This window comes from Cervus canadensis, chromosome 13, assembly GCF_019320065.1.
Source record: "Cervus canadensis isolate Bull #8, Minnesota chromosome 13, ASM1932006v1, whole genome shotgun sequence".
Classification (NCBI taxonomy): Eukaryota; Metazoa; Chordata; class Mammalia; order Artiodactyla; family Cervidae; genus Cervus; species Cervus canadensis.
In genome coordinates this window covers 18,577,489-18,601,417 of record NC_057398.1, presented here as the reverse complement: position 1 = coordinate 18,601,417, position 23,929 = coordinate 18,577,489, and the positions used below count along the sequence as shown (strand labels likewise).

Below are 23,929 nucleotides of genomic sequence, written 5' to 3'. Positions count from 1 at the left end.
CATTCTAGTCAGGTTTATAGTACCTACAGCATAGATACTATGTAGTATAGTCAGGGCTTCTTTTTGCGGTTTTTAATTTCTGTTTCCCTAAAACCTAATGATGAACATCTTTTTATATGCTTATTTGCCAATCACTTATCTTTGGTGATTTATCTCTTCAAATCTTTCATCCATTTATTAATTGGAGTTTCTTTTTATAAATTTAGAATTATTCTTTTAAAATTCTTGGATATAAAGTTTTCCCCCAAATGTTTCATAAATAGATTTCCCACTCTGTGACTTGTCTTCTATTAAGAGTATCTTTTGAAGAGTAAGAATTTTTAATTTTGAATGAAGTCCGATTAAGTTTTTTCTTTTATGTTTTATGCTTTTTGTGTCCTATATAAGAAGTCTTTCTCTATCTCAAGATCACAAAGATGTCCTTCCACATTTTCTTCTAGTCCTTCATATTTTAGCTCTTATGTATTGGTCTCCGATCCATTTCAAGGTAATTTTTGTGAAGGGTATGAAGAACAGCTGAGGCTTGTTTTCAGCCCAGCATGTATGTGAATGTCCAACTGTTACAGCGCCATTTGTTATACAGCCAATCCTTCCCTCCACTGACTTACCCTGACACTTCAGTCACAAATCAACTTACCCATGTACAGGCTGGTCTATTGGAGAAGGAAACGGCAACCCACCCCAGTATTCTTGCCTGGAGAATCCTCTCGACAGAGGAGCCTGGTGGGCTGCTGTCCATAGGGTCGCACAGAGTTGGACACGACTGAAGCGACTTAGCGTGCATGCATTGGAGAAGGAAATGGCAACCCATTCCAGGATTCTTGCCTGGAGAATCCCAGGGATACAGGAGCCTAGTGGGCTGCCTCTATGGGGTCACACAGAGTCAGACACGATTGAAGGGACTTAGCAGTAGCAGCAGCAGGCTGGTCTATTCCTAGGTTATTTATCATGTTTCATTGACCTATATACCTTATTTACACCAATACTATACTGTTTCAATTTCTATATCTTTATAGTGAAACTTGTAGTAAATAATAATACATTTTTCAAACAAAAAAATCAAAGAAATTAAAAATATTTTGAACTAATGACAATGAAAACACAACTTATCAAAGTATGAGGGATACATCAAAAGCAGTGCTTAGAGAGAAATTTACAGCACTGAATGCAGGTATTAGACAAAAAGAAAGATATAAAATCAGTAATCTAAATTCCCACCTTAGCAAACTGGAAAAAATCAACAGCAAATTAAATCCAAAGTAAGCATAAGAAAGAAAAAAAAGAATTATACCAGAAGTCAGTGAAATTGAAAACAAATCAATAGAGAAAATCAATACAATCAAATAATAGTTCTTTGAAAAAGACCAATAAAAGCAATATGACTCTTGTTATTATTCAGTCACTAAGTTGTGTCTTTTTGCAGCCCCATGGACTGCAGCATGCCGGGCTTCCCTGTCCTTCATTATCTCCCAGAGTTTGCTCAAACTTTTCTCTATTGACTCAGTGATGCTATCTAACCATCTCATCCTCTGCTGCTTGCTTCTCCTCTTGCCCTTAATCTTTCCCAGCATCAGGGTCTTTTCCAGTGAGTTGTCTCTTCGCATCAGGTAGCTCAAGTATTGGAGCTTCAGCATCAGTCCCTCCAGTGAATATTCAGGGTTGATTTCCTTTAGGATTGACTGGTTTGATCTTCTGGCTGTTCAAGGGGACTCTCGAGTCTTCTCCAGGACCACAATTGGAAAGCATCGACTCTTCGGCACTCAGCCTTCTTTATGGTCCAACTTTCACTTCCATACATGACTACTGGAAAAACCAGAGCTTTGACCATACAGACATTTGCTGGCAATGTGATGTCTCTGCTTTTTAATATGCCATTTAGGTTTGTCATAGCTTTCTCCCAAGGACCAAGTGTCTTTTAATTTCATGGCTGCAGTCACTATCCACAGTGATTTTGGAGCCTGAGAAAATAAAATCTGTCACTGTTTCTACTTTTCCCCCATCTATTTGCCATGAAGTGATGGAACCAGATGCCATGATCTTAGTTTTTTGAATCTTGAGTTTTAAGCCAACTTTTTCACTCGCCTCTTTCACCTTCATCGAGAGGCTCTTTCGTTCCTCTTTGCTTTCAGCCTTTGGGGTGGTGTCATCTGCATACTTGAGATTATTGATATTTCTCCCGGCAATCTTGATTCCAGTTTGTGATTCATCCAGCCCAGAATTTGCATGATGTACTCTGCATATAAGTTAAATAAGCAGGATGACAATATACGGCCTTGAGATACTCCTTTCTCAATTTTGAACCAGTCTATTATTCCACATAAGGTTCTAACTGTTGCTTCTTGTCCTACATCAGGTTTCTCAGGAGGCAGGTCAGGTGGTCTGGTATTCCCATCTCTTTAAGAATTTTCCATAGTTTGTTGTGATCTACACAGTCAAAGGCTTTAGTGTAGTCAATGAAGCAGAAGTAGATTTTTTAAAAAATTTCCTTGCTTTTTCTATGATCCAGTGGATGTTGGCTATTTGATCTCTGGTTTCTCTACCTTTTCTAAATGTAGCTTGTATATCTCGAAGTTCTTGGTTCATATACTGTTGAAGCCTAGCTTGAAGGATTGAGCATTACCTTGCTAGCATGTGAAATGAGCGCAACTGTACGGTAGTTGAACATTCTCTGGCATTGTGCCTCTAGTCAAGTTAAATAAGAAAAAAGAGAGGACACAAATTATCAACATCTGAAATCAAAGAGGGGGCATTACTACAGGTCCAATAGATATCCGTTCAGTTTTGTCCAACTCTTTGTGACCCCATAAACTGCAGCACGCCAGGCCTCCCTGTCCATCACCAACTCCCAGAGTCCACCCAAACCCATGTCCATTGAGTCGGTGATGCCATCCAACCATCTCATCCTCTGTTGTCCCCTTCTCCTCCTGCCCTCAATCTTTCCCAGCTTCAGGGTCTTTTCCAATGAGTCAGCTCTTCACATCAGGTGGCCAAAGTATTGGAGTTTCAGCTTCAAATCAGTCCTTCCCATGAATATTCAGGACTGATCTCCTTTAGGATGGACTGGTTGGATCTTGCAGTCCAGGGGACTCTCAAGAGTCTTCTCCAACACCACAGTTCAAAAGCATCAATTCTTCGGTGCTCAGCTTTCTTTATAGTCCAACTCTCAGATCCGTACATGACCACTGGAAAAACCATAGCCTTGACTAGAAGGACCTTTGTTGGCAAAGTAATGTCTCTGCTTTTTAATATGCTGTCTAGGTTGGTCATAACTTTCCTTCCAAGAGTAAGCGTCTTTTAATTTCATGGCTGCAGTCACCATCTGCAGTGATTTTGGAGCCCCCAAAAATAAAATCTGCCACTGTTTCCCCATCTATTTGCCATGAAGTGATGGGACCGGATGCCATGATCTTAGTTTTCTGAATGTTGAGCTTTAAGCCAACCTTTTCACTCTCCTCTTTTACTTTCATCAAGAGGCTCTTTAGTTCTTCTTTAATTTCTGCCATAAGGGTGGATCTGCATATCTGAGGTTATCAATATTTCTCCTGGCAATCTTGATTCCAGCTTGTGCTTCCTCCAGCCTAGCGTTTCTCATGATGTACTCTGCATATAAGTTAAATAAGTAGGGTGACAATATACAGCCTTGACGTACTCCTTTTCCTATTTGGAACCAGTCTGTTGTTCCATAGACATAAAAAGGATAATAAAGGAATACTACAAACAATTCACTGCCTACAAATATGATCATCTTAGACGAATTCCTTGAAAGAGACAATTTGCCAAAATCTACTAAAGAAAAAGTATACAATCCAAATAGGCCTGTTACCTATTAAAGAAATTTAATAAATGATTAATAATAACCTTTTATACTAGAAAGTACAAGGCTCATATGGGTTCACTGGTGAATTCTACCAAACATTTAAGGAAAAAATTATACCATTTCTCTACAATCTGTTTCAGAAGATAGAAGCAGAGAGAATACTTCTTAAACCATTCTATGAGGCCACTATTACTCTAATAATAAAACCTAGACAATGACATTATAAGAAAGGGGAAGGGGAAACTACAGACTGCTATCTCTCATGAACATAAATGCAAAATCCTCAACAATATATTAACAGATTGAACCGAACAGTATATGAAAAGAATTATACACCATAACCAAGTGGGATTAATCGCAGGTGGGTAAGGCTAGTTCAACACTTGAAAATCAGTTAATGTAATCCATCATATCAATAGGCAAAAAATAAAAATCACATGATCATATCAATAGACGCAGAAAAATAACTTGTCCAACACTTATTTGTTATCTTGAAAAAAAAAACAACCAAAAACTCAGGTAACTGGAAATAGAGGGGAACTTCTTCAACTTGAGAAGTTCCTGATTATTTCTTTAAACATTTTTCTCCCTTTTCCCTCTCTCTACTTCTGGGATACCTATTATCCTAATGGTGCTCCTCCTAAAACAGACAGAATTTCCTCATTTTTTAATGCTGTTTCTCTTTTCTACTTATAACATTTTTTAGATTTCTATTTTTGAGCACTCTAATTCTCTATTTTATGTGATCTGCTCTGTTTCCAATGCTTTCTAATACATTCTTTATTTCATTTATTGAATTCTTCAGCTTCAAAACTTGTGTTTTTTTTTTTTTTTTTTTTTTAGAGTTTAAATCTCTTTGACAAAGTATTCCTTCTGTTCATTCATTTTATTTCTGAGCTCACTGAACTGACTTTTCTCAATTTTTTTGTTGTTTGCTGAGTTTCTTCATGACCACTATTTTGAATTCTCTACCAGTTAGATTGCCGTATTCCATGACTTTAATCTTGGTTTCTGGAGAATTGCCACTTTCTTTCTGTGGTACAGTGTTACTCCAGTTCTTCATGGTGCTGGATGAGTTGGTTCTTCTGCCAGCAAATCGGAAGTATTTATAGCAACAGGTTAGAAGTTAGAGGCTTTGTTTTCCAATAGGTGGCACTATAGTGTAAGTTTTTGGTTTCTTTCACCTGAGCTGCCTCTTGTTAAATTTGAGTTAGCACTTTCTACCTTCTACTACCTCTTAGCCGTGGACCCCTGCCCAGGTTATAAGTTCTTGTGTCTCTGGGGTCACTGGTGCCTTGCTTCTACCACTGCTCCTCGGATCACCGCCTGGGGCACCAGGATGGTAGGCTCTTCCCTTGTGTCTGGGATTCCCTGAGCCACAGACTTAGCCACTGGAGGGGGAGAGTTAGGGAAGGTGGAACGCAGCGGTTGTGAGGGCACTTCTCTGTGTCCAACACCATAAGGTTAGTGGGCTCTGCCACTGCAGTTTGGGGGGCAGGTAGCCAGAGCTGTGGGCGCATCAGCAGCTGGAGGGATGGGTCCTAGGCCCGACTCCTGCTGCCCCGTTACCTGTGGCTTACATGCGCGCTGGAGGTAACTGCACTGCTTCTCCTGCTGCTGCTGGATCCCCTGAGGCTGTGAGCTCAGCTGCTGTGGTGGGAAGGCCAGGACCTGAGGTACACCTCTGCTATCTGCTCGACTCTGCCTCCTGTATTCCACTCCACTGACCTTTAGATGTCAGATACTAGGAATTCTCTGGCATCCTGGTGTATTGAGCAGGGAGACCTTTGCTGAATTACGGATGTTTTACTGGTTATAGATTGCAAGGGAGAGAGAAAGGTAGCTTTTCACTCCACCATGTTGCTGACATCACTCCTCAGGAACTTCCTCAACTAGATAAAGAACTTCTACAAAAAACCTATAGCTAAAATCATACTTAATGTTGAGAAACTAAAAGCATTCACATTAAGATTGGGTATAAGGCAAGGATATTCCCTCTCACCACTCCTTTTGAACACTGCACTGGAAAGTTGTAGGTAATGCAATAAGACAGGAAAAGGAAATAAAAGATATACAGATTAGGAAGAAAGAAATAAAAATGTCTTTGCAGATGACATGATCATAGAAAATCCCAAAAGAACTGACAAAAAAACCTCCTGGGACAAATAAGCAATTATAACAAGGTTGCAGGATATAACACTAATGTACAAAAGTCAATTGTTTTCCTATACACCAGCAATGGACAAGTGGAATTTGAAATTAAAAAAAACATAATACCATTTACATTAGTATCCCCCAAATGCAATACTTGAGTATAATTTTAACATGATATGTACAAGATTTATATGAAGAAAACTATAAATCTCTAAACAAAATCAACAAAACAAATAATTGGAGAGATAGTCTATGTTTATAGATAGGAAGATTCAATATTGTTAAGATGTCAGTTCTTCCCAACCAAAATCCCAGCAAGTCAGGCTGTGGATATGAACAAACTGTACAGTGTATATGGAGAGGCAAGAGACCCAGAGAAGCCAACACAGTATTGAAGTAGAAGAAGAAAGCTGGAGGACAGACACTATCTCACTTTAAGACTTATGATAAAGCTAATAAATATAAAAATAATTAAGACAGTGTGGTATTGGCAGAAAAATAGAAAAACACGTCAATGGAACAGAATAGAGGGCCCAGAAACAGACCAACAGAAATATTCAATATAAAGATCATGGAGTAATTCTCTCTAGGAGGGCAGTAAAGGGTGTTGGAACCTTTCCTTTGCCTAATACACTGGCTAAAACTTCCAGTACAATGTTGAATCAAAGTGGAGAGAGTGGACATCTTTGCTTTGTTCCCATTCAGAAGGAAAACATTCAGCATTTTACCATTAAGGATGATATCAGCTAGTGATTTCTTCAGGTTGAAGCAGTTCCCTTCTATTTCTATTTTTCTGTGTTTTTTTTTTTTTTTCTCTCCAAATCATGAAGGAGTTTCAGTTTTTCAATGGCTTCTTCTACACATATGGAGATGATCATGTTTTAGTTTTGGTTTTGATTTGTCTGATAGGGTGAAATACAATGATTTTCAACTTCTGAACCAACCTTACATTCCTGGGATAAACACATTGGGTTATAACTTATCCTTTCTGTATATTGCTATGTTCAATTTGCTAACATTTTAATAAAAGATTTTTGCATCATATTCATGAGACATATTAGCCTATAGTTTTCTTTTCCTGTAGGGTCTTTTTCTGGTTTTGGTGTAATGTTGGCCTCATAGAATTCGTTGGGCAGGGTTCTCTCCTCATTTTCTGGAGGAATTTGTGTGTAGAATTGGTATTATTTCCCCCTTAAATATTTAGTAGAATTCAGAGTGACGCAATCAGGGCCTGGGGATTTTGTTGTGGGAAGTTTTCAGTGACAGATTCAATCTCTTCAATAGGGGTATCTAGCTTTTAAGTTTCTTTTTGACAGAATTTTGTTAATCTGTCTTTTGGAAATTTGTCCATTTACTCTAAGTTATCTAATTTATTGGTAAAAATTGCAAATAGTGTTCCCTTATTTGCTTCATAATATCTGCAGGATCTGTGTTGATGCCTCTCTCTCATTTCTGAAGTTGGTAATTTGTTTTTCCTCTTCTAAACTGGTCTGTCTAGAGGTCAATCAGTATTATTGACCTTTTCAAAGGTTTTTAATGGTTTCATTGATTTCTGCTTTGATCTTTATTTTATTACTGTATGTACTTTGAGCTTAATTTGCTTTTTTTTAAAAAAAATTTTAAGGTGGACTCTTAGATCACTCATTTGAAACCTTTCTTTTTTTAAATAAAAGTATTCAATTTCCCTCTAAGCACTGCTTTAGCTGCATCTCACAACTTTTGATAGGGTATTTTTATTTCATTCAGTTCAAAATATTTTTTTAATTCTCTTATTTACAAGTGTGTTTTAAGTTTCTCACAATTAGGGATTTTCCAGATATGTGTCTGTTGATTTCTAATTTAATTCCATGGTGGTCACAGAGCAAACTTTGTATGATTTCTTTTATATTTTTTAAAAGTTTGTTTTATGGCCTAGAGTATGGTCTATCTTGGTAAATATTCCATATTTATATTGAAAAAATGTACATTAGGTGTTAGCATCCTTTAGATGTCAATTAGGTCAAGTCAGTTGATGCTATGGCTCAGGTCTTTCATATCCTTGCTGAATTTTTATCTACTTGTTCTATCATTACTCATTTATTGCATGACAATGGGTTATTTCTTCCTTGCTTTTTTTTATGCTTCACAATTTTTGAGTGCTGAAATTATGTGCAGGAGGGCAGTGGAGGCTGCAGTAAACAACACTATTTACAACCAGAAATGGGCATACTTTTTCTTTCATCATGCCATCAGGGGGTGTTGAGTCAGTCTAGTCAGCCATTGGACTGGGTTTGATTTTGTTGTTGCTATGGATAACTTTAATGCATCAAAGACTTTAAATTCCTCCAGCTGTGGGCTGCTGCTACCTTATGCTTAGTTATAAGGTTTGGGTGCCAGAGGGTATTTTCAGTATTCTCACTCCACTCTCAGCTTTCAGTAGTCTGAAATATCTAGTCAGCTGCATATCTACTCTCTGTATTCTTTCTCCTCCCTATCAATAAGACTGCTACTGCTTATTTCTCAGAGGGAGGCTCACGGTGAGAGTGGGATAGAGCTCTTCATGCTTTTGGGTTACTCTGTCTTAGGCAGGCCCTCAGAGGCAGAAATTTCTCAATGTTCCTGCATCCTCCCGGCTCCCCCAAATGTCAGCCAAACCCTGCCTCGTGTGAGAGAAAATATGTCCTGAGTGGGAACTTCCTGTCCTGCCCTCCAGGGGCAAGAGACCTCTGCTTTGTGACAGTGCAGGGTCCTAAGCTCAGGGGTTCCCTGTCCTTCCCCAGGGGCAGACAGGTTTTACTTTCACTCCTCCTCCAAAGGCAGTGGGTATCTCCCTAGGCCCAGGACAGGAGGAGAGAACAGAAAAGCTTTCTGCTCTTCCCCTGGTGGCTTAAGGATTTTTCTTTGTATGAAATAAGGGTCTGGGGAAGTGGCAGACTTTCATTCCTGTGTACTAATGAGGAGGGAGCTCTCTCTCCTCAATTTGTCTAACAGTACCCAGTTAATGAATGAGTACATGAGTGAAACGCATTCTTGGGTCTGATGCTTAAATGTCACACCAGCTCACTTTTAGAATTTGTTAATTTTAGCTGTTTTCTTCTTATCTGCATTTATGGTGGCTGCCTCTTCCTCGGTTGTTCTATCAAACGCAAAACAGTTGGTGTGTCTTACAGGGGCTTGTCATTCTTTGGAATCTGGCTTGCTTTGCTGACATGCAACTTCTGCTATCTGATGGTTTTTTAAAAAAGTAAAATTTTGCAGATTATTTAGCATTTTCCTTTTGTTAGTGTGGGAGCAATATTCTGTTGCTATTTTCTTTATCTTAAGTGGAAGCAGAACTTTCCGGGAGTTTGGTTTTAAATGATTTACTAGGGACATTTCTTCTTTTGCTCTTTGTTGGTACTCAGATAAAGAGGTTTGCATGGCTCCCTTGATGGGTGTCTTCTCTCCCCTGGTGGGTGCTTCAGGGTTCCTTGGTTATAAGGAACCTGTGGAAGTGGGCATGGAGCCAACAGCTGAAACCAGGTTGTTATAAGTCTGGGAGAGCTTTGGTGATTCTTTGTATTATCCATCCTGAAAACGTAGGTACCAAACTCTAATCCATAATAGCACAGACTCAGGGATGGTTCCAAGGGAATACAAATGGAAGACAGAAATTTTTCTAAGCTAAAGTCAGACCACTTGGGAACCCTATCTCTCTGCCTTCAGTGGGAATTCTTAAGATGCTTACTAGAATTACAAAAAAAAAAAAAAAACCTACAAATTACAAATTCTAGATGACTAGAATTACAAATATTAAATTAATATTTGAATAAATGAATAGAGCGTAGGAGAAAAAGGTGTGTGTGTACTAAGTCATGTCCAACTTTGCGACCCTATGGATTGTAGCCTGCCAGGCTCTTCTGTCCATGGAATTTTCCGGGCAAGGATACTGGAGCAGGATGCCATTTCCTGACCCAGAGACTGAACCATTGGCAGGCGGATTTTTTACCACTGTGCAACTTGGGAGGTCCAGGAGAAAAAGGTACAGAAAGGCCAATTTGCCTATTCTAATCCTGGGACACGTGTTAATGGGTTGAGATCATCTTTGGGGATATGCCTCAGACAGGGAGGAAGGCAGAGACAGAATATCTTTACCAATAAAGTGTTCAGGATTATAATATTCCTTTGAGAGTTTAAAATTATCTCCCCAAATGAACACTTTCATTTTACATTTTTGAAAGGTTTTTTTTTTTACCATGAAACACTGTATATACCAAGTTAGATTCCAATGGAAGACAGTCTCTTAGAAAATAAAACAAAGTTAAGGACACATTGCCTAATATCAGGGAGCTGTGAAAGAGGATATTTATCCTGCACAGAACTAGCTACATGACATTTATATTTTAAGGAATAATCATTTAACCTTTTTGCTGCAGCTATCACTCTCAACTCATTGTGAGAAATACTTGGTTAGGTTTTAAAATTGGAACTTTTAAAGCAGTATCAGAGGAATAAATTTCCCAGTGTATAAATCTGTAATACAGGGTAATAACTACCACGGTCTGTCAGATCACGCTTGAGCTCAAATCTAACCCAATACTTGAGACTGCTAAGCATAAAGATCAAGGCTCAGTAGATGTGGACTATGGCTGAAGACACTAAGCTGGCTATGTCAGGCAAAGGGGCATTAATTTCACACAACCTGTAGGATGATGTGACTTTTCCAGCAGTATGACACAAGTTGTGAGTACCAACCCAGAAATGGAGCTTAAAACTGTTTTACATACGGAGAATTACAGCTAACTGACTGAGAAAAAAAGGCTTAACTGGTTTGTATAACAATCCTCTAACCTAACACACATAAATGAAATTTTAGCTCAACTGTAGCTATGAAGTGAGATTTAAATTTGGAATTTAAGGGTTACAAAACAGTAACTTCAGAGTAAAAGATACGTTACCCGCAAGGAAAGGAGTTCTATTAACAAATTCCTGGGGTTTATGCAAAGACTGGTACAAAAGCATAAGCAGTCACGAAGTTGCAGTAGGAAGAAAAAAATAAAGGACAAGAGGAGAAAGATTGATTTAAAGGACAAGAAGAAAACACACAAATGAATCTTACCCTGGAATGAAGAAGGCACTTGTAGTACCTCTTGGAGAGTCACTGTTGATAGGCATCAATAATGTTTACATTTAGCACGCAACCTCCTGCATGTAGAGATGCCCAACAAACAGCTTTTGAAATTATATGCTCTGTGCTCCCAATTAGATGGTGAGCCACTTGATTGTATGCTTTTCTATATTCTCCTCTTCATCTAACACAGTATTGGGGATTAGTATTTGTTCAAAATTCATTAGTTAATTGACTTCTCTGCCTTTGGCATCTTCGGTGAAGCACAATTCACAAGGCAGAGTCGTCTTTCAGAAACATGTGAGCTGCTCACCGTCTCAAAATGGACAAAGACAAAGAAGATGAGAGGGAGATGAGAAGTAAGGGGTGCTAATGTTTTACCAAATTAATGAGGGGATACTAGTGCCTACAGTGTGCTGCAAAATACAAAAACAGTCGTAAGCTCATCTCGGAAAGGCTTGAGCTAGTCTATAGGGATTAGAATAGCTGCTGGATTTATGGTACCCTGGGAACCTCTATTTGTCAAGTGCCATGGAGGCAGCCCTGACACTGGCACAGGTGAAGATGAATTTTCATTCAGAGCAGTGAGCCTTCTGACTCCATTAATCCTCAGGGTTTTGATGATGAATTTCTTTCTTTTTTTATTTTATTTATTTTCACTCTAATGCCTCCTCCCACTGCCCTGTAACAGCGTGCAAGGAACAGAACAGATGGTGCTTTACGTGGAAGATCGAGGGCTCATGAGGATACAAAGCCTGCCCACTCTGAAATCACATGACTGCACATGCTAGGAAAAGCCTTGATTTCCCCTGGGAGACACAGATGCAATGATGTTAGTATTCCCAGTAGAGCAGGAGGAGGAGAGGACCAACAGGCCATTTACAAGGAAGACCACACTTATACTAATACACTCCTTAGCAAAGACCATGTTTAATCACAAAATAACAGGAGGACAGATACCTGAAAGTTCAAAAACACCAAAATAAAATGAAGGCAAATGAAGGTTTAGTATGCCACTATGCAAAATGCATTTTGAACAAACCAGTAAGGACATACAGTAGTAGAACACTGGCCTCTAGTTAACCCGCCATTGGCTCTGACCCAGTTTTAATCGGAAGAAGGCAGGATTTACAACCTGCTTAAGGATGGAGTTTGACAACTGCTATAATCAGAAGAGCTGTCAACACAAGGACAGCTGTCAAGCCAAACTGTAATTCATAAAAAATAATAGCTAAGCCCCCAAGACATCCCTAACATTGTGTGCAATCACTGGATTTAACCATACTTAGAGTGTTATGAAAGTTCTAACAACAGGTTAAGGGTCCTAAAATAAAATCAACAATAGCTATTGAATGTCTATTAAATAAAAAAATTCAATAATATTAAGTGACTAAATGGATAAAATATGCTCAGCAGATTTTATCTGGCATATAGTAGGTGCTTAATAAATTGTAAGTATTAACATTATTATTACAAGCAAACTCTGTTTTGACAGTCTTAATATTGGGCAAAAGTGTAGTGACCTAGTAAGAAAATCTAAATTAAAAATTAAATCGCACCTTTAAAGTATTAATTTCATGAAATATTCCTGAATTATCAGAATATTTTAGTTTTATATATTTGTAATGCCAAAACCTCTAATACTATTTGAGTGTTTAATTATCTTGGTTATAACATATATGGTATTTGTCTTGTTATTTCTACAATAATATGAGAGAAAAAGATCATTTTACTAGATCAATCTTGGGTAGGATTCCTAAATCAAGGAATAATAATTTTTATGATTATCTAAACTCTTAGTGAACAGAAATAGGAATATAAAGGCACATAAATGAATATATATGTGTGTGTTTACTCACAAGTACAGTCTTGAAAAACAGCCTGACCCACTGATTAGGTTGACCAACGATAAAAGATTTTCCTTTATTTCTATAAGAGATTATCTTCCAAAAAATTATGTGTGCTTTAAAAGGATACTAGGACTATAATTATTTATGGAGTTATGAAAAGAAGACTGGAAGTAGAATTAGAAGACCTGGACAAGTATTTTGGCCCTACCACCTACAACATGTTACCCTGTCAAGGTCACTTCACCTCTCTGGACTTCAGTTTTTATCTGCAAATGTAGGAAAATAGGGCCTAGCTAAGGCATCTGTTGGAAACATTAAGAGGTTGTATGTATGAAAACGGTAACACTACCATCTTATCTGTCAAGGTTTGAATGTGTGTGTGTGTAAGCTTTATTTGAGTATAAAACACATACAAGAGTACCAAAATCAAAAACTTTAAGATGAATTTATGCATGTAACTAACTGGCACACAGATCAAGAGTCAGATCATTATTAGAATCTCAGAAGCACTCTCACCCTGTTCAACCCTTTCAAATGCTACCTACCCAGTTCCCCAAGGTGACCAATATCCTGTGTGCTAATGCTGGAGATGAATTCTTCCTGTTTTTGATCTTCATATAAATGGAAGCATACAGTACATACTTCTTTTGTGTCTGGCATCCTGAACTCAGTATGTTTGTGAGATTCATCATTTTACACTCAGTGTTTCTTTTGCAATTCCATTTTGTTCTTTCTGCAGTGCCTTTTAGAACTACCTTTCAGTTCACCATAGTTGTTTTTTTTTTTTAATTTGTGCCAATTCTGCACTTTAACCTATTCATATTGTAAGATTTCTGTAACTTTTCATTTATTGAAATTCTATTTGATTCTCTTTGAAATTCCCTTGTTCTTCTTTTGGAGAGTCTTGTTCTTGTGTTTTTGAATCTTTGATTTTACACAAATTTTTTTCTGATAATTTCTATCCAGTAGTTTTACTTAAATTCCTTAAAGTCTAATCCTGTGGTTTACTGTGTCTGCTGACATTCACTCAAGTGTATTCTGTAAGTTTGGACTGTGAGCTCATTTTCAGCAGAACTTCTTTCTGTAGGAATTTTGTGCTGTATTAGTTAAGGGAGAGAAGTTTAGCATTTGCTTCTGCCAGGCCCTTTAGGGGTAACCAGCTGAGTGTATTTACTATGTTAATTTCTCAACATGAGAATTTCTGAAACAATCAATATAAATTTAAACCCCAAACTTGCTTGAGATGGGGCTTTTTTTTTTTTCCACCCAGATTCTGGTCTGTGGCAGATAACCTTGTTGTCCTTCCTTACACCAGAAGGTCAACTTTTTTTAAGCTAATTTTTTTTTTTCCTACTGGGGATGCAGTCCTTAGAGGGTCTTGGCTTATGTGCAGGGTCTCAGTTCCAACTTCCCATTCCTCATGAAAGATCATTTCCAGGGTTTGCTGGCACTGAAATCCAAGCCCACAGTTTCCCCAGACTAGATACAGTGTTGACTCACACACTACCACTATGGTTACCAGGTCCTTATTTATTTAGGGTGGGAGGTGAAGGACACCCAATGTCCAGGGACATTTTCATATATTTATCCAGCAAATAGTTGATGCTCATTAAATATCTGAATGAATCAATTACAACTAAGAAGTTAAGTGGTGTTTACAATACTAATAGAGCCTATATAATATTTAGATTTTAAATCATTTAAATTTACTTCAAATAGGTAATATATGTACATGGTTCCAAATATAGAAGTCATTAAAGGGTTTATAGGAAAATACTTCTATTCTGTGCTTGTATGTGAGCTCCACACTTCCTCCCTTAGGCAATCAACATTCACTTTTGTGTATCTTTCATTTACTAGCAAATATGTACAGATATATTCATGGCAGCACAGTATATATACTGTTCTTCCCTTTACTCCTTTCACTTAACAATATATCTTAGAGATTTTTTTCGTATCAGAACAAAAAGAAAATATAGCTTATTTTGAAGCCAGTCAGAAAGACCTTAGAATAATGTCAACCCTTTTACTATTCATAAATGAAGTTTACACATATCAAATTAAATGGACACATTCTCACATCGGTAAAGGCATTTACCCCTAATGGTTAACTATGGATGACAGAATGACTCATCTACATTCTCAAGGGCATATTTAGTCTGGTGTAACTGTTTCTACAGTTTCTGGATGGAGAAATGAAAGCAAAACACAACACATGCCACAGAGAAGGCATTAAAAAATGTCTACTGAATGAAAGAAGGATTGAGGGGATGGAAATAAGAGCTAATAATCTGCTTTCTTTTAAGGCATGCCACACATTTCCTAAACTTGTGTATGTATAAACTAAAGAGTAGTTTTTTTAAAAAGTTTTTTGTTAATTATTTTGAATTAGAGGACAACTGTTTTACAATATTGTGTTGGTTTCTGCCCTATTTCAACATAAATCAGCTATAGGTATATGTATGTCCCTTCCCACCTGAGCCTCCCTCCCACCTCCCACCCCATCCCACCCCTCTAGGTAGTCACAGAGCATCGGATTTGAGCTCCCTGCATCTGATTCAATCTCTCACTTTAAATTTTTGATCCAATGAAACTTGTTTAAGAAGAGAGAAACTAAAACACATTTTCCACATATGAGGAGTTTAGAAGGACTAGGATATTGTTCCCAGGACAGTTTTGTTTCCAGCTGAGGATTAACAGAGCATTTAACGGCACTTCCCTGTAGCTCAGAGGGTAAAGAATCTGCCTGCAATGCAGAAGAGCTGGGTTCAATCTCTGGGTCAGGAAGATCCTCTGGAGAAGGGAATGGCAATCCATTCCAGTGTTCTTGCCTGGAGAATCCCATGGACAGAGGAGCCTGGCAGGCTATAGTCCATTGGGTTGCAACGAGTTGGACACGACTGAGAGACTAAAACTAATGATATGAGCATTTAACAATATGATCAATCTCAGATAAAATTAACACAATATCTTTTTCCTTCTTAGATGAAGTGTTTCCTTCCTTCTGCTCCTGATAAGCAGATCTTGCGTTTTAAGCAGTTCTGTTTCGCTTCACTAGGAAGCTGAGTGGTCCCTTCACACCTGCACTTTGAGTTGTCAGTCACCATGGTCCCCAGGCCCTAATGCAGCCCTTGAATGGCTCACTGAAAGCTGATGAACCTCAAGCATATTCATAACAGTTCCACTGAAGTCCCATGAATCCACTGATACTGCTTATGCAACACACTTTTAAAAGAATTTTAGTGTGTGGAACTCCCTCCTTCTCAAAGGAGGTTGCATTGGTGGAGTTGTCTGGACCTTATGGCACATATTTTGAAATAAAAATCAGTTTGCTTCTTGAAGCCAGGCATCAGGAATAAGGCGCAGCCCCGAATTTTTTGCTGAAGGCCTCACAACTACTGTTGGAGTGTCTGACTTAATACCTGGTTCAAACAGGTAAGAAGGAAGCTGAAAAAAATTTTTTCCTAGATGGAAAATCAGAGTTCAGAGTAGCTAGGATTTGGTGATGTTAGAGGAGCTATATGACAGACTTATATGAACATGTTTGCAGAGTGAGAGATGTGAGCACTGTGGAAAGTGGGTGGGGAAAGCATTTGTTTTTCTCTCCTTTCCTGGTAAATTTAGAGATGACGGGTTTGAATTTCTGGCTCTGTTAGGTAAGTTTACTAACTTCTTTGAGTTTTGATTTCCTCATTTATAAATTGGAGAAAACAATAACTATTTCAGAGGGCTGTTTATAGAAAGGAGCCTTGAGGTTTCTTGAATACTATGATGGGCACACCTTCCAAAGGTATTTGGTAACATAAAATGTACATGTATGGATATATGTGTGTGTGTGTGTATGTGCAACTTAACTATTTTAAGTACAGAAACAGAAGAATATAACGGCTAATAAAACAAGTTTTGGGCTATTACAAGTAACGCTGCAGTACATGTCCTTAATTATGTTTCCTTATACACATGTTGGGGAGTATTTCCAGGGAATATACTAGAAGTGAAATTGCCAAGTTGTAAGGTATGTGTACCGGTAGCTTCAACTTCACTAGATTTTTGCCAAATTCACCTCCAAAGTGATGCAATAGTTGATGTTCCCAATAGCAGTATATGAGTGTTCTTGTTCCTCCACATCCCCGTTCTATTCTTTGCACATGTTGGGTGCATGCTATGTGTATGCTAAGTCGCTTTAGTCGTGTTCGACTCTTTGCGACCCCATGGACTGTAGCCCACCAGGCTCCTCTGTCCATGGGATTCTCCAGGGAAGGATACTGGAGTGGGTTGCCATGCCTCCTCCAGGGGATCTTCCCGACCCAGGGATTGAACCTGCATCTCCTGTGGTTCCTGCATTGCGGGCGGGTTCTTTACTGCTGAGCCACTGGGGAAGCCCTGGTGCACATATTTACAAGTTGCCAATCTGTGTGAACCAGTCAAGTTGCTCAGTCGTGTCTGACTCTTTGCGATCCCACGAACTGTAGCCTACCAGGCTCCTCCATCCATGGAATTTTCCAGGCAAGAGTACTGGAGTAGGTTGCCATTTCTTTCTCCAGGGGATCTTCCCGACCCAGGGATCACACCCAGAAGTTATATCTAAATGTTTTAATCTGCATCCCCTAATTATTGTTGGGAGACATTTCTCCAAGGGATTCTCATTTTTCTGTACATCGTGTGACCAGAGGTGAAGATAGCTTTTATGCTAGACTATCTTTCAAAAGATGTTAATATTGTGAATGACCTTTGTCAACGGAGGTACTGCTTCCTTCTAGAATAGAAGGCAGGTTTGTTTATTGTCCAGTATAATAAAGACATGTGTTCTCCAGGGTAAAGGTTGGGCAAGTCTGCTGGCAGCTTATTATAAAAGACTGGAGTTCCCTAAGCTTAGGATTTCTAAGCTATGACACTATGTGTCCAAGATCTGCTGGGGCTTCTCTTTGTAGCTCCCATGGGATTCAAGGGCAAATGACACAAACATGAACCTCATGCTGCTTACTGTGCTGTGAACAATAGTCTTTTTGTCTCTGATCCATGAGTTTTGTGTCTTTTGCCAGCATCCATAAAACTGCATCAGGCTAACTGGTTAGAGTTCAAGTTGTGTATAATCTCAGACTATTCATAGTTCTTGGAAGTTATTGGTGAGGGTGAGTATCTTGTTTATTGGTTATTTGGCTCTTCTCATTTGTGAGTTATCTGTTTTTTGGGGTCTATTTTTTCCATTTGATTGTTTCTTATTGACTGGGAGATGTTCTTGATATATTCTAGTTTAAATATTGATGGCTGTCTTTTATTCAACTGTGTGTGTGTTTGTGTGTGTGTGTGTGTATATGCACGCGCACGCTCAGTCACATCCAACTCTTTGCGACCCTATGGACTGTAGACCGCCAGGCTCCTCTATTCATGAGATTCTCCAGGCAAGAATACTGGAGTGGGTTCCCATTCCCTCCTCTAGAGGATCTTCCTGACCCAGGGGTCAAACCCAAATTTCCTGCATCGCAGGAGGATTCTTTACCCACTGACCCACCTGGGAAGCCCTTATTCAACCATGTTCATATCCAAATAGAATAAAAGTAACAACACTTTTTCTAGTACGTCACAGTTTTCAAAGTACTTTATTATCTCTTACCTCACTGAAATTACCCAGTAGCCCCTTAAGAGCCATATTACTTCCACTTTACAGATTATCCTCTATTTTACAGATTAAGTGAAAATTACTTCACGAGGCTAATCAGTTAATAGAAGAAATAAATTAAAAAATCAAGTCTATTTTTCTTTACTTCAATCACATCAAGAAAGTATTTCTTACAGGAGAGATTCTAGCTCCTAAGTAACAATGATTAGAATCTTTGTTGTCACTGATAATAACAGGAATGAAATAATGAAGTTTCAAAAGGGGATTGGAGGAAGCTTCATTTCTGTTGACTGTGTAGAAATGCTCAATTCACTATGAATGTGTCCATAAGAATTTTAATATACAATCAACCTTAGAGGTTATTAATCTGTTTTTTAAACATAAAGTTATTGTAGCTCTGCTAGTGGTTGGCATTTTTCCAAGCACAATGTAGGGTTGGACAAAGCTGAGATAAGCAAATAAAGTCAAATATAATTAGTAATAATTTAAAAACATCTTACCATAATGTAGAGCTGTTTGACCTTCATTGTCCTATAAAAGAAACAAAGAATCTAAGTTATTGCAAAAGTATGAAAGTATATAAGCTATAGCAAATATCTGATATACCAAAGTTCCATAGGTTTACCGGCTACAGGAAAAGAAGCCAGCTCTTTGAGCCTCACAGTAACCTCTGACCAAACTCTCCATCTCGGAGAAAAGGAGAAGGTTGAATGGTAACTTGTGCACTGCAGCAGCCACAGAGTGACAGGATGACTAGATCTGCAGATATTAAACCAAAGGGAATCCTTTAAAATGTGACAGTTTGATTACCCAATTAGTGGCAGAAAAACGGCCATTTATCACGGCCAGTATTATAATGTTTTTTTTTTTAAAGTACATTCCCAAAATCTATCTAAGAAGTCTATGATTTATAGTAAGAATTAGTAGCTTTTTAACCCATTTTCAAAGATTCAGATTTCAGGCTTATAAAGTTTCCTAATCATATCAAATATCATACAGAAATGTGATTTCAAGGCACACAAAGTCTCTACAAGTTGTTAAGTCAAAAATTCCCACACACACAGGAAAATCCAACTGTTCAGTTAAATTTTTATTCCTTTAAAATAAAAATATTTTAACTATATAAACTAATTATCGATGAGTACTTTTTCATGATGCTATTTCTTAATTCAATTTTTATTTTACATTGGAGTACAGTTGATTTACAATGTTAGTTTCAGCTGTACAGCAAAGTGATTCAGTTATACATTGTCTATTTTTCAGATCCTTTTCCCATAGGTTATTATAGAACATTGAGCAGTTCTCTGTACATACAATAGGTCCTTGTTGGTTCTCTGTTTTATATATAGTAGGATGTATATGTTAATCCCCAAACTCCTACTTGACCCCTCCTCCAATCTCTTCTCTTTGGTAACCATTAAGTTTGTTTTCAAAGTCTGAGTCTGTTCTGTTTTATAAATAAATTCATTTGTATAAGTTTTCTAGATTCCACATATAAGTGATATCATATGATTTTTGTCTCTGTCTGACTTCATCCAGTATGATAATGTCTAGGTCCATCCACGCTGCTGCAAATGGCATTATTTCATTCTTTTTTTATGTCTCAGTAATATTCCACTGTACATATATATCATATCTTCTTTATCCATTCCTCTGTCAATGGACATTTAATTTGCTTCCGTGTCTTAGCTATTGTGAATAGTGCTGCAATGAACATTGGGGTGCATGTATCTTTTTGAATTGCGGTTTTCTCTGGATATATGGTCAGGAGTGGAATTGCTAGATCATATGGTTGCTCCCTTTTTAGTATTGAAAGGAACCTCCATGCTCTTCTCTATATTGTGCTCAGTTATGTCTGACTTAGGGACCCCATGGTTGTAGCCTGCCAGGCTCCTCTGTCCACCACTTCCTACTCCAGGGGATCTTCTTGACCCAGGGGTTGAACCCATGTCTCTTGTGTTTCCTGCACTGGCAGGCAGCCTCTCTACCACCAGGGCCACCTAGGAGGCTCCGTTCTCCAAATAGTAGTTGTATCAATGTACATTCTCACCAACAGTGTAGGAATGTTGTCTTTTCCTCTGCATCCTCTCCAGGATTTATTATTTGTAGATTTTTTGATGGTGGCCATTCTGACTGGTGGGCTTCCCAGGTGGCTCAGTGGTAAAGAATCAGCATGCCAATTCAGGAGACACAGGAGACACAGGTTCAATCCCTGGTCAGGAAGATCCCTTGGAGGAGGAAACGGCAACTCACTCCAGTATTCCTGCCTGGAGAATCCTATGAATAGACGAGCCTGGTGGGTTACAATCCATAGAGTCACAGAGTTGGACATAACTGAGCACACACATATGCATTCTGACCTGTATGAGGTGATACCTCTCTAGTTTTGATTTTCTCTACTAATTGGCAACGTTCAGTATTTCTTCATGTGTTTTTAGACATCCATAGCTCTTTCTTAGAGAAATGTCTATTTAGATCATTTGCCCATTTTTCAATTGGTTGTTTTTGGTTTTGTTTTTGATACTGAGTTGCATGAACTGCTTGTATATTTTGGAGATTGATCCTTTGTAAGTTGCTTCATTTGCAAATATTTTCTCCCATCCTGTGGGTTGTCTTTTTTTGTTTTCTTTATGGTTTCCTTTGCTGTGCAGAAGTTTTTTAGTTTAATTAGGTTCCATTTGTTTATTTTTGCTTTTTATTTTCATTACTCTGGGAGGTGGACCTATAAAGGTACTGCTGTGATTTATGTCAAAGAGTGTTCTTCCTATGTTTTCTTCTAAGAGTTTTATAGTATCCGGTCTTATATTTAGGTCTTTAATCCATTTTGAGTTTATTTTTGTGTATGGTGTTAGAGAATATTCTAATTTAATTGTTTTACATGTAGCTTTCCAGTTTCCCCAGCATCATTTATTGAAGAGAATGTGTCTTTGCTGTTGTATAGTCTTGCCTCCTTTGTCATAGATTGATCATAGGTATGTGGGTTTACTTCTGAACTTTGTATCCTGTTCCATTGATCTATATTTGTTTTTGTGCCAATATTATACTGTCTTGATGACTGTAGCTTTGTAATAGAAAGTCAGGGAGCCTGATTCTTCCAGTTCCATTTTCCTTTCTCAGAATTGCTTTGGCTTTTGGGGGCCTTTGTGTTTCCATGCAAATTAAAAAAATTTGGTTCTAAAAATTTTGTGAAATATGCCATTGATAATTTGATAGGGATTGCATTGAATCTGTACATTGCCTTGAGTAGTATAATCATTTTGACTATATTGATTCTTCCAATCCAAGAACATGGTATATCTTTCCATCTGAGCAGTGCTATTTCTTAAGCTGAGGGCACATGATCACATTACATGAGCAATACATAATCAGGATGATATACAGGTGAAAAGTATGATTTAGATTAATTTGATAGGCATTTAGTATGTGGATGGCCATTCTGGAGCCCCTGGTAATTAAGAATAAATGATTAACCATTATTGTAAATGAGACAGATTGGTATTATGATTTAAATCAACTACTCTTAGACAAACCATATCTACCTTTCCCATTTCCTAAAAATTGAATATGGGGGTTGGTTCCCAGAAGGTTTTGGGTGTGGTTCTATTTAATCTCCTAAGAAGAAAGGCAAAAAGCTGCCACAGAGAGCTTATTTTCTGGTTCAGATGGGTAGTTAGAAAAAAGTAATTCCTTAACACCTAGAGAAGTTCAGCAGGGATAACAGCCGACGGGTAGAAGACAACTTTCAGGCAATATAGTTTGATTAAACTGTTTTCTCGCCAGAAATTGGAGTTCTCACTGGATTTGGCGGTAACATGTGGGTGGATAGGTTGGAGGAGATATGAAAGATGTAATTTTGAGGAACCTGGTGAGTAGGGTAGATTCAGCTGAGGTGCAGCACTGCTTATGTTTGGGATGCTCATTATATATCATAAGGATAATAATAAACTCTAAGGGGAGTAAAAGATGGACAGCAGCACCATGAAGTCAGAAGAACAAGAGATTACTTTTGCCTACTTCTTTCTTGTATTTTTCAATACAGTCCCTGCTTTGCTCCTAGTTCCTCTTTGCCTTGCCCTGCCTGTGAGATTAATGACAGGTAGGGGAAGAGAGCTGAGGCAGCTACAGTAAACAAGATCCAAGAGATGATAATGAGGGGTGGCATGACAGTGTGAAGTTGTGTTCCTGAGTATCTGGATTCACCTGGCTACAGCCAAGGGCAATTTTGAAAGAACTGCATTGCCCACTATGGCTTTAAACTTGTATCTGCTTTGCTAGTTTCCGAAGTTAACCAGTAAAAATGTATGTGTGTGTGTTTGTGTACACACACCTGATGGGTTTATACATTCACATTTACGTGCAAACACACCTGATGGACTTATACATTCACATTTATAGTTTAAATGCTTGCCAACAGAAAACAATTTCAGAAAGGGTTTAATCTATTGAAACTTCCAGACTCTAACCTATGCATCCATCATGCAAGGTTATATGTTCTACAATTATCCATTTTTAAAAAGTGTAATTTTCTTGCTATTTGTGCGTTAAGTTCCTTGTTTAGTTACTGTGTTCATATAAATATATATGCAGAGTTCAATTTCATTCAATTTGTAATTCTTATCTTCACAAGAGAGGTAGAAGCATAATTAATTTCTTTTAATCACTTTTACCAATGAGTACTAAATCTATATCTCCACCTCAATCTCTAACTAATGAATTAATTTAAAATGTTTATTGAGCTCCTACTATGATCCAGGCATTGTTCCAGGTATTGTGAGCACAGAGGTGAGCAAGAGAGAGAAGGTCCCTCATGTTATAACTCTTACAAAGTGGTAGGGGAAGTAATAAGCAAATAAATCTTTTCTGTAATAGACAGTAATAAGTGCCCCCCCCCCCCAAAAAAAAGCATAATAAAGTGTCTAGATGATGTGAGATGCTATTTTAGATCAAAAGAACAAGGAAGGGCTCTTTGAGAGGGTATGTAAACACAGAGAATTGGGGAAGATTCTAGGGTGGTCATGCAACCTCCTGAGCTGAGCACATCATAGCAACCCATTATCCTCCTGGTCTAGAAGTAAGCATGTCACTCAAGCCAAACCAATTAGAGTCTTCTCTCAGGATTTTCAAAATAGAGCAAGAAGATAGAAGCATGTGTACAGAGAAAGTCTTTTTCTTCCTGGTCAAAGGAAAGTGGTGTAGTGAATAAAGACAGATACAAAAGGGTAAATATTGTATTATTCCAGTTGTATGAACTACTTAGGAGTAGTAAAATTCAGACAGACAGAAATAGAACAGTGGTTACCAGGGGCTGCAGAGAGAGAGGAATGAGGAGTTATTGTCTAGTGGATACAGAGTTTCAGCAGGGGGGGCTGCCGTCTATGGGGTCGCACAGAATCTGACACAAC

General features: G+C 38.1%; 1 protein-coding gene across 1 annotated transcript in view; it reads right to left on the bottom strand.

The window, feature by feature from the left end:
* The window catches only part of ACBD6 (acyl-CoA binding domain containing 6), a 194,559-nt gene that overhangs the window by 11,907 nt on the left and 158,723 nt on the right, over window positions 1–23,929 (bottom strand). Inside the window, exon 7 of the mRNA XM_043485031.1 lies at window positions 19,028–19,058. Within this exon, the coding sequence (XP_043340966.1) occupies window positions 19,028–19,058 (31 nt within the window). The remainder of the gene's footprint in view (window positions 1–19,027; window positions 19,059–23,929) is intronic.